General features: G+C 42.2%; 1 protein-coding gene across 3 annotated transcripts in view; it reads right to left on the bottom strand.

The window, feature by feature from the left end:
* The window catches only part of LOC124221893 (zwei Ig domain protein zig-8), a 72,947-nt gene that overhangs the window by 48,865 nt on the left and 12,053 nt on the right, over positions 1-12,029 (bottom strand). For all 3 annotated transcript variants that reach the window (XM_069137295.1, XM_046632313.1, XM_069137296.1), the window contains exon 3: positions 7,402-7,589. In XM_069137295.1, the coding sequence (XP_068993396.1) occupies positions 7,402-7,589 (188 nt within the window). The remainder of the gene's footprint in view (positions 1-7,401; positions 7,590-12,029) is intronic.

Here is a 12,029-nt window from a genome sequence, read left to right as displayed (position 1 = left end):
CTCTCGCTCTCCCTCTTCCGCCGTCGATCTAATATCCTTCTCTTTTATTTTCCCCCCTCTTGTTTGGCGTCTACAAAAGAGGCCATCGAATCAACCGGATGGCACCCTTGCCGATTTTGAATAAACATCTCGTACCGATGGTCATTTAACTAGCTACAATCCTTCGGCTGATCGGCTCAAGAGTTTCAGGTCTTATTTTCTTCGACATTTCCGCTTTATTTCCTCGATTTTACATCGTGAATTACACGCGAAACTTTTTCATTTCACTAACCGAAAATACGCACAGATGCAAAATCAAATTTGAATTATGCGCACGGTTGAAAGATAAACCTACTTCCGGTGACGCAAATCGGCTAAGAGACGATTTATTTATCTGCGTACACTTTTTTACAGAGATGGAAATAAAAATACAGTAACAAAGTCGGCACCGAGATTTGCATAAATAAAAAATAATTAAAGAGAAACGTTCCCTCGACAATACGGACACGAGCACTTTGCCTTCCAGTGTTGAGAGAATATCGAGAGGATACATATATCCGATATATATTCGCAGGCATATAAACGCACACGTCTGCAATTCTCACTATTATATACACGTATAATATGTATACACTACCAGGGCGGAAATCTACGAGACAGAGTTACAAACGATGACGCGGTATTATTTTATTATTTATGGTTTGAATTTCCCGTTTCGCGCGGTTCTGTGACGTTTTTCCGATTCCCCGGGATTAAGTTACCGCGAAGCGCTGAATTAAAACGCTAATAACAAGCCGGGCGATATTTATTGGGAAGCTTTGCCGCAGCCTGTGGCAAGGGCAGAGAAATTTCCTCTCCTCTCCTCTCCTCTCCTCTCCTCTCCTCGCCTAGCCCTCCGTGCAGGTAAACGTGCAGGTTGCAGGGCAAACCCAACCTCTCCACCTCTCCCTGACCAGGTTTCCCATTGTTTTCGCCACAACGTCCCGTACACATTTTTACGAGGACGATTTCGAGCTTACAACCTCGCGGTTCGGCCAGAAATAAGCTCGCGAGCACGCCGCGGGTGGATTTAAGCGATTTTTCGCGAGACAATGGCCAATGGTAATACGCCAGGGTCAGTGGTAAAACGGCGTGTAAATTTTTGGTATTTACACGCCCCAGCGGCGCATCCCGAAGGAAGGAAACCCTCCGACTCCTGATTCTCCACCATGGTAAAACGTCAGCTTTAACCCTCCTCAACCCTCCGCGCCATGCATTCGAGCTGTATCATCACGGATGTAGTAGCCGGTCAGAAGTGCTCCTGCGGCACGCAACACATGCATATGCATGTACATGTATTATTTATGAACGTATCTCGCGCACTCTCGATGCATGCAGCAATTTTTTCAAAGACGTTAAACGCGATCCAGCGCCTCACCTTTGTTATTCGCGGATCCGAATTTTCTCGCCTCATCGAGAATTTCCCAACCGCGAAAGGAACTTTCTTTTTATTCCCCTGGTAATATTTGTTGGAAATAAATCGTTTCACACGTGGAAGCACGAACCTCTCCCACTTTTCATAACAGCTAGTTCGGCTCCTCGGTGAGCAGCCGCGTCATATATTTCGTTTTACGATGAATCAGATAACGTGTAACAGGTGAATATTATATCGTTGCGGAAAAATGAAATAGAAATCATGGCGAATAGGTGGATCAAACACACGAGGAAACCACGCAGGTAAAAAGTATCACGAGGCTGAACCGATGACAGTGTGGTTGGGCCGGCTCTTGGAACGTGTTACAAGTTGTTTACACGAAGCTGGTATCGACAAATGGAATCCCCTCGGTGAAATCAGCATCGGTTTGTTCATAAATCACGTATAGAAATCCGAAAATTACACAACTTTCGTCGTGCACACGTCACTGGCTCGGGAGAGAAACAGAGCGAGGGGTTGAAAAAAAAAAAAAAGAAGAAGCGATAAAAAAGCAACAAAAAACTGCAAGAACACCGCGTCTCGATAAATCCACATTTCAAATCGTATATCCTACGTACATTTTTCGAACCCATGCATGGTTATCGCCTTAAAGTTTTACCGCAACGCCTCGGCGAAACAAGAAAGACAAGGTTTTTAATTCTCGTCAAAATTCTGTCAAATATTTGAAACCAAACAGCGGAAAATCACCATGCTGACCCGAGAAGATACGTACGGATCGAGGGGCGCAGCGAGTATAATATACCTACAATACACTTCAACACTTGAGAGAAGAAAGCGGGCAAAAAATAGAAAAAAGAAACAAGAGAACGGGTGAAGGGAAAAAAGATTCGAAAAGCCTCGATAAGCTCTTGAAAGGCGTACCGTTGCGGCTACTACCTCGCAACGTTTCACGGAATGAAAGGTTTTTCATCAGATTATTTCTAACCTTTCAGATCTTTCGTTCGATATCGTTCTCAGTTGCAACCCCGGTTTACGTCAATGGGTAAAATTGTATGTATACCAGGTGCACGGATAGCCGATTCGACATATACGATGTATACTTGTGCGATACATACCCATGGACATGTGTTTAGGCATGTCACCGTATGTCGTACCCTGCGGTGAGATACGTCTTTGCAGAAAGTTTCGCTCTTATCTAAACTTCCGGTGCAGTCCTCTGATAGCTGTGGATGCCGTGCGAATTGGCCTGTGTATATATGGATCTATTCGAGCATGTAAGACTACATACCTTCAATATATACCTAATAGTCATTGTTTCGTACCTACGTCATGTGTGATACGTACTCCGTCGAGTGGTCAGGAAAGATTGAAGCGGGCGCTCTCCGCGCGATTCTTCAAATCGATCCATTCTCAAACCGATCGCAAAGAGAGATAATATTTACATAACGATATTACAAAGCTAGAAAACAAAACAAAACAAAAAAATAAATAAATAAATGACGACGAATTTCATTCTATTTAAATATCAATTTAGCCAAACTTTTGTTTCACTCAAAGACTAAAAGTTCAATTTTGCAAACATTTTTTACATCATCGATAAATTGCATCGCAGAAACTAAAACTGCTGTTTCCACGTACCCGAGCGAAATTAAAGTTCGCAAACAATTTTTATTTGTGTTTAATTTAATTTTTTCCCTTGTCTCGCTCTCTCTCTCTTGTAATCGGTGAGTGTGACGTTTGAAGATAAGAAAGCTTTTCATCCTCGCCTTGATTCTTATTTCCATACATTTTTAATCTACTCCTTATAGTACTTTTTTCCGCAACAATTCCTTGGACGAGTTTTGTGATTATCGTGAGGAAAGAAGCGCTGAAGATAATGCAGAAAAACATTTCCTCGGAATTGGCTAACTGCGTTATGCGTACAAGCTTTCGATTAGTAACAAGATCACATCCAGCTTCCACGGTTATATCGGATTGCTCATTAGGTACACGATACTGTGTAATCAACAAATCCAACAACCGAGCATGAATTTCGGAGAAGTTGTTTCCAAATCACCGTTACACAATGCGATTCGTAGTATCGCGAAATTCAAGCGCGTTGTTAAGAAATGGCATCTAGACATGCACAAAAAAAAACAAAATAATCTACAAGCATAAAATACATTGTTACATATTAAAAATATCCGCTTACACCTCGATGAAAATTCATTCACCGATTTTCAACGACGCGTATAGCGATGGTCTCGTTTTCACTTTCCATTGAACCAACACCCCGAAACCGGACAACGAAGATAAGGGATTTTTTTCAACGGCTTACAAAAGTCCAGCCTCCTACCAACATATCACCGAGGGTATATTCCCAAGCTTTTTTATACACTTGACAGATGACTCGGTCAAATGTGTCTAGCCCCATTCGGATTTGCAGAAATATTGAAAAAAAAGTAAGCGTCCACCAGCGTACTACACAAAGAGATACGACTTGATATTTTTTTGCTGATTTTTCTTTTTTTCAATTTATATTCATAAATATATATACATGTATATATATAATTTTTTGTCGAACCTTCGAATACCCAGCTATGCTTGAAATTTGTGGAAAAACGTTGTGTGATCAGAGCGGCGAGGACGAGACGCTTGACATTAATAAGGGCAATCACAGCGTTAAACGCCTCGAGATATCAATTAGCGAGAAGCCATAGCGTCACTATGAGAGCCACGACTATACCCGGCTTATCTCAGGAGGAGAGAAGACTGGCTTAATTCTGGATATCTCGTGCTCGAGAATTTGTGTGCGTTAATGTATATGTATCTAATACGTACAACGTACATACTCAGGTATACCTATATTACGTACACGTAAGCACCTTGGTAAAACGAAGAGCAATTATTTTCGAACGAAATCCCGCAGAAAGATAACCAAATAATACGTCTGTAGTTAAGCACTGTTTCTTTTTTTCCAATGAAATAATTCACACCGTCTAAAAGCTGAGTAGGTATACTTATATTTAGTAAAATTATGCAAACGCGTATCGCATAGAAGATAATGCTGTAAGTTATCGTACACAAAGCATTCGCAAAGTGGAAAAAAAAATCGTTTCATTCCAAGCGTACAATAAGTGGAGAATTATCGACAAAATTCTGTTACATCCGAATGAATAAACAACCTCCATGCAAAGTGAACAAAATCAAAAAGGGGTAAGCCGAAGCACAAAGCACGATTAGACTCGAGGATATAAACAACAACCGGTTTCAAAACAATTAAACAATTCATCCACACTATCGATGCATCGCGAGAATTGCTCGCTTTTCGCTATTTGAGACGTTAACTAGTAAATTATATGGCCCTTAGGTAATTCGATTGGGTAATTTCGCGGTCAAACAAGTCATACTCAATGAGTCGTGAGTCACCGCGACAGATAAAGTGTTGAATCGTTGTCTATTCCCCCCCTTGCCGAGAAAAGTGCAGACCCTCGGCAAGCCCGTTCACCCCCCGCGTCGGCGTCGATATACCCTCGGGATCTTCCGAGGATGATGTAATAAGTGCCTGCATTTTTCTCCTCTCCGACGTTCTGTACCGTAGGCATACCCGACGGTGATACGTTTCATATATAACCAACGAATGAATTATACATGACCGGAATGCCCTGTATCTACGTTATACCTACATACCTATGCATAGAGGCACGTACGTAGGTATATGATATTCAACAGCGAGATACACCAGCCCTCGCAAGCTTCGAAGCTTTCGCCACGTGCATGCAGATCGTAAATTTGGCGTGAAAAAAAAATTTTTATTTTGTTTTTTATTCATATGTCGGATAACGGCCGATCGTCACTTGCAAACTTTGTACTTTTTTTTGTATCTTTTATTTAACAAGAAGAGTCTGAACTACGATTAACAGAAAATTCAAGAGAGATTAAATGTTCAATTTTAAAAAGACACGTCAATCCGATCCAAGATTCTCTTCGTGACGGATCTTCGTTCTTCTTTTCATAAAAGCAACTCTCTCCGGAATAAAAGAAGAAAGCAACGACAACCACGACTCACACCTTTCATTTCTTGTTACAAACTATACAATATGCAGGTATTCTTTACAACAATCAATTTTTATAGATAAATAAAGACACGCGGCGGTGGATGGCATACAAGAATCGCATCGCAACGGACGAGACTTGTAACAAGAACGAGATATCGATGTTTTTGAAATTGTTTCTTTTTTTCTTCTTCATCAGTCGATGCATCGTTCCGCAACGATGATTCCCAGTCGCAAACGCGACGCAAGCGGTGAAGAACCCTCCGCAACAACCACTCGGTGTTCTCAAATTCGCACCTTTGATTAAAAACTGATCAAAGCACGGCCAACTGTGCTTCAGGAATGGCGGGGCGGAGAGCGGCGCGTGCTGCGGGAATGGGAAGGCCGACGTTTTTTCAATCCCTCACTCTTCACGTCAACCGGAATGTTTTGCAATTCTCGGGAAGGGTGAAAAGGGCGACGGAGAGAAAACGCGGAGAGCAGGCAGGTGTACGGAAGATAAAAATAGTTCAATTTTATTAAATCCCTACGCACACGCATATTATTATACGAGGGGAACATTTTACTCGTTTATCGAAGTTTCGAATGAAAATTCAACATTTTTTCTTTCTTTTTTAAGCATTCCATCAAACTTGTAAGCACCTACTGTGCACGTGTAAAGCTGTACATGAAAAATAGAGTGAAAATCGAGACACTCGTATACGCTTTCTTTTTTTTTTTTGTATTGCATTTCACACCTGACCGACGATTTAAGGGATGCGGAATAAGGAAGGGGAGTGACTCGACTTACACCCTTTTTTTTCATAGATTGGCAAAAAATCTCATTTCACCGTCTCTGCATATATTACGCACGAATAATTGCATTACAATGTTCTAAATTTTTTTTTGTACGTTCTCCTAATTTTCTAACACATATCTTCAAACCAGACATAACCAACTTAATCTTCGTTTGTCCTTCATTCTTAAATTATTCAATTCAACTTCAAACCTACGGTTCGAATTTCCAGCATTTTACTTCTCCTTCCAATGGGGTGAATTATATTTAATAAAGACCCGACAAACTTTCTGACACTTTTCTCAGCCCTGCATATTATGCTTTGGCCTCTCTTCAAAAAGTTTACCCTAAGTATAAGCAGGGATGGGTAAGATTGCGCGTTTACGAAAAGTTTTTCCTCGGTACAGAAATTTAACTTGAAAATATATAATATAATTCGCGTTATTCTAGTGTTGTTCTCGGCGTCGTCGTCTCAGCATTTTCTATCCACTTTCTCTCTCTCTCACTCTCTCTTTCTCTCTCCGCTCTTTCCCTATCCCTCTCATTTTTTTCAGCTTGTTACACCGCTGTATCTGACATCACGCACAGCAAAACTAGCTTCGAATAGTCGCGGTGCGAAAATAATGAAAAAGAAAGAAAATAGTTCAAGACAAAAGATGCAAGGTGTGATATGAAATAATGTAAAGCGAATCGCGAGCGGTTGCATAATGCAGTGGGGAAGAAATGTGATAAGAAAAAAATACGGCAAGAACTGCCATATAGCTACACGCGCGCCACACGCCGTATAAATAATACGGTACAGAGGAGAAAGGATATTTAATTGAATTTCTAATGAAATGGAATTGTCGCTCAAATCACAGATGTACCCAAATTACCACGCGTTACGTCCATTCTTGCATGGGATCCGCAACAACGTTGCTTTGCGTAACGGCAAACGCACGCTTACGTAAGTCGTTCAGAGTTACCGACACCCGGTAGCTATAATACGATTCAATTTTCACCCAGCAAATGCAAATTGTAATCGAATCTCATCGTCAACAATGTCGCAATTTTCTCTTCTTTCGCCATACATCGTCTGGCTAAAATTCGATCGTAACAATGCGAAATGGCAAACAAAGTAGGTAGGTATAAAATATGATTGAAGGAAAAAAGGGGGGAAAAATATTAAAAAAAAAAAAAAAACAACAAAATGCGCTCACCACTTTGTCGCCGAGATTTCTAACTCGACAGGGCAGATAAACGGTTTGTCCTTCCAACGCGCTGACGGCCGCAGCCGTGGGTTCAAACACTGGCAAATCATTATCACCATGTTCACCGACGTCTGATAAGCTTGTGAAATTTCTTCCTCTGAAGCTATCGGATGTCGTGCCTCGAGGATAAACGGGACCTAAAATAATAATAGCCAGTGTAAGTTCTCCGCTTTGTAATTAACAGACACATATATCGAATAAAATTTCATTTGTCCAAGGCATCATACTAATAAATCAATCAAACTCCTGAAAATTTCGAAGAATCGATGCAGAGACTTTTGGATTCAAAACCGAAAAATCCGCCTGAAAGCTCTTAGGCGGTAAATGTCCTCTTCATTTTTGGTCAACCTGCGGTAGTTTCGTCGGTGCTCGATCCCTTAACCCGAAGAGATAAAACCCGTATACACGCCGACTCGATGACGTTATACAAATGACAACTCCCCTCCGCATCGCTGTTGTTTTCCCCCATTTTCCATCGACCTGATTCCTCCCCCCTCATCGCGCGCCACTGTAGCAAAGTCCTGATAGCTCCAGATTAATTAGCAAAAAAAAAAAAAAATGAAAAACGAGAAGAAAAAGAAATACAAACCACAATGAGGGAAAGGGGAGTGGAATAAAAACTCTTCACCGTGGAATGAATAGGCAAGTGGAACGCAAAACGCGCGCGTTGTACAAACGACAATCTCGGTATTAACACAAAATTAAACCGGCGCCGCAACCGCCTCTCCGCAAATATAAAGTCTGTATCACGCTTTTTGCCTCACACTTTACGCGCGATTGTCACTGCAAGCTGTAGCATCGATGCACACGCATGCAACTCACAGTCTACAAATTCTACTAATGATGCTTTTAGATAATATAAACCACTTGCGGCTAAAGATCGCGTTACGAAGACCGTTGTTATTTCGAATTTTTATAAATAATTTTCCCTCCTGCTTCTCTTTTTTTATTTTCTGTCGTTCTATTTTTCTTTTTTCCTTTTTCTCCTCCGCGTCTCCGGAAAAAAGGAACATGGCTCGTTATATTTCCAAAAGGTTTTGCGAAGGAAGTAAAACTCGAAGCAATCTTGGAAAGGTGAAATGAAAACAAGGTCGACGAGAGAAGGGGGAGGAGGAGAAAGGTAAAAAGCAGGGAACGGGAATAAGGGAGTCAAAATCGGGATGAACTCTTTCCTTCATACCTATACATGTATATTGTCTATACAACTGTACGTCTAGCTAGTTGCGAGACGGATCGCACGCGGTTCAAAGTTTACACAACAGCATCAAAGACAGAGAAATATCTGTGAGAAAGATCTTGTAATCAAACCGAACCTGCAATCTTCGTACAACTTCGAGCCATCCTAAAATCAACGCGAAATAAAACATAATTTATTACAGATGCAGGTCCGTATTGCGAGGAGTCAGGGAGTCGACACTTTCGTGGCTTTTCGTTCGCGCTGCTTCGACGGTAAAAACCAACCGCAGTGTGAATGATGGGAAGAAAAAAAATTAAAAAAAAAAAACCAAGATCAGTTTTACGATACGGTGAAAAAGGCTACGTTTTATAGTCGCTCACGCTCTCATCCCGTCACGATAGCTCCGGCAGCCGTTTGTCTCGCAGTAGGTTATTACGCGGTCATCCTTGTGTATCTCTACTCGGCCATTATAACGCCGGACGAAACCCGATTGTTTCGAGGCGCAGAGCGTGCTGCACTTTGCAGAGTTTTATTCCACCGCCATGCAGTCGTTTGTATTCAAAGTGCGAGTGGTGCAGAGGGATAAGGGAGACTACGCGGTGATCCCTTGGAGTTTGGAGTTAGAGTTTCGAGTACGCGCCTCGAGCACAGGACGCGAGATCCCGAAGGGTGGGAGATGTCAGGGGAGGAAACGATTTCCGCGTGTGCCAACCTGCATTGGTCCTTGTTCTTGCCAACTTTTCGGTCGGCTTACGAAATTCAATTGGGCGTGACGAAGATCGTTTTACGCGTACCTCACATCCCCTGTTCGGATTACTTGGTATGAAAACTGAGCCTATATGATTTATAACAGGGAAAAGATTTGCGAGTAAAAACGTAAGCTGCGGCGAAGATGTTTGTTGCGCGACGTACAAAAGAGGGGAAAACAAGAATCGGTATGAAAATTTTCGATACCATCGTGTGTCGCTGCATCCTGCAGCCATTCGATATCCTTGGTAAAATTTTCTACCTGTAACATATAATGATGTCCTGAAGGAGTAACGTCATCCGGAGCTATGAAGTTGCAAAGTTAAACAAGTTGAATGTGGACAACGGGGCGTTCAAACTGCAGCATAATATCGATAAAAATGTATTACACGTGCGGTTGAAATTCGAGCAGCGTTTCCCAGATTAACTGTTTCGTTCTTGGATAATTCAAGAGGTACAATCGACACTGGGAGTAAATCGAGAGCTCCGCGTGATAAAAATAAGAAAAATATCACAGAATGAAGAAGAAGAAGAAGAAGAAGAAGAAGAAGAAGAAGAAGAAGAAGAAGAAGAAGAAGAAGAAGAAGACGGCGACGAAAAACGAAAAGAGCAAAAAGAAATAAGTTAAGAAGAAAAGGCGACAAAACTCGAGGCGGAGGAATGGCAGAAAGAAAACAACAAACAGGCATCAAGCGCATGTAACTCGTAAGAATTTCCCCACGCTTTATACCCCATATTCCGGGTATTTTGTAGCGCCATCTTCCACATGTTCACGCCTTCAAGCACGCCACATATAAATATAGTACCTACACCTGCCCGTCGCGGGGGCCGCATGCCTTCGCATCCACACACCCCTGTACGTACGATGCCTCTGTCTATAACTTAGACGTGCATATACGACACTCGCGAGTATACCACACCCTTCAACGCATACGTGCTATCCGTAATCCAGAAGATGAGTATAAACATATATGTTACAAGGTGATCCCCCTCCGCACGAAAAAAATATTTATACACGATACATATTTCGCCCAGAGATAAAGTCTCCGCATCTAAGTTACGTATGAGAGGTGCCGGAAGAACAAGACAGAGAGGTGAAGAAACCAACAAAAGTGTTGGCTGGATATAGCCAAGTCAGCGACGCATCGAACAGGCAGTCTGGATCTTCCGGTCAGGGAGATTAAAAAACAACGTCGCCTGATCAAGCCCAGCCGCAAAATTGTGCACAATGGCCAAATTTTCGTAGTTACTGCAAGCGTGCCCATCGCAGGAAGATAGGTCATCAAAGAAATCTCTCTCTCTCTCTCTCAAATCAAATCAAATCTCAACAGTCTATATACCTACATATAATTTACAGGTAAACTTTGATTCGTTCGTCCTTGATTCAGCGTAGCTAAAACTCTTCCTCCGTGCAATGACTTGCGATTATCCGCGGCGAGTTAAACTGACTTTCGACACGCGTTGCAGGTAAATTTAAGCCAAACAAATTTTATTAAAATTTCTCAACGTTATTTCTTACAACGACGACGGGATATTGCGATACCTATAAACGATAAGATTCGCATTGCATTTGGTGAGAAAATTCCTCTGCTGTAGACAAATCAAATACCCTCGGCTGCACGATGATCAGGTGTTCTAACGTGCTGATTAAGTTTGCCGGACGATGAACCAGCGCCGGTATCGCTGTATCGGCTCAGCGCTTGCTTTGATAAAGTACACACCACGCGTGCAAATTCAAGCAGCGTGTGCAGCCTCCCACCACTTTCAAAGTACTATTATCAGTCGCTATTGTACCGTGACGGCATCTCGCGTCAGTCAGTTTACGTTTCCGCACACCACGCATCCTCACCCACGCAGGCGGCAGACATTCCCCCAACCATCTCTCTCACTCTTCCTCTCTCGACAATTCTCACAAAGAGAGGTGTAAGCCTTGTTCCCTACCTTCCCGACGCGATGAACTACGTCCCGGTTCCTCATGCCGTAATGAAACTATAATAGTACCCATAGGTATGTGTAGGAATAAACGCGTGGACCGAAAGGGGAGGCTGCACGCGATGAGAAACGGAAGAGAGGAAGTGAACAGAGCAACGGGTGAAACAAAAGAGGAACGAATATATACCGTACACGCAGCGAAACGACCGACGGAACAGAAATGATAAGTTTCGGTGTAGTTGTGTACGTATAACGTGAATACGCATACATTGTACACATACGTATAATACGTAACACCGGTACACAATTTCGCCCAACTATTGTTTTTTTTTTCGTTTTTTTTATCATTGTTTATTCTCGTTTTTATCTTCTTCATTCATTCGTTTTTGCAATTTTTGTTTTTTGCTCGCTGCAAAATTTTTACCATCGCGGAAAAGTAATTCGCGGTGAGGAACTTTCCTCGTATAAATGTAGGAGGAATGGCAAAACGCCCCTGTAGAATAATACTGCAGAATACGTGTACTGTACGCTTCTTCTAAGTTCAGGTTTGTACAAAGACAGTCCGGGCTCTACGTCATATCCTGTGGAGACTGTGGCGGGGTGCCGGAGATTGTAAAATGCAAAGAGAGGGAAAGAGAGAGAGAGAGAGAGAGAGAGAGAGAGAGAGAGAAAGTCAGAGAGTGCCGCAACTGCACAGGGACAAATCTTCGTTACGACCGAC

Source organism: Neodiprion pinetum, chromosome 6 (assembly GCF_021155775.2).
Source record: "Neodiprion pinetum isolate iyNeoPine1 chromosome 6, iyNeoPine1.2, whole genome shotgun sequence".
In the NCBI taxonomy this organism is placed as follows: Eukaryota; Metazoa; Arthropoda; class Insecta; order Hymenoptera; family Diprionidae; genus Neodiprion; species Neodiprion pinetum.
The sequence above is the reverse complement of the archived record's forward strand: the minus strand, read 5'-3'. Positions and strand labels throughout refer to the sequence as shown.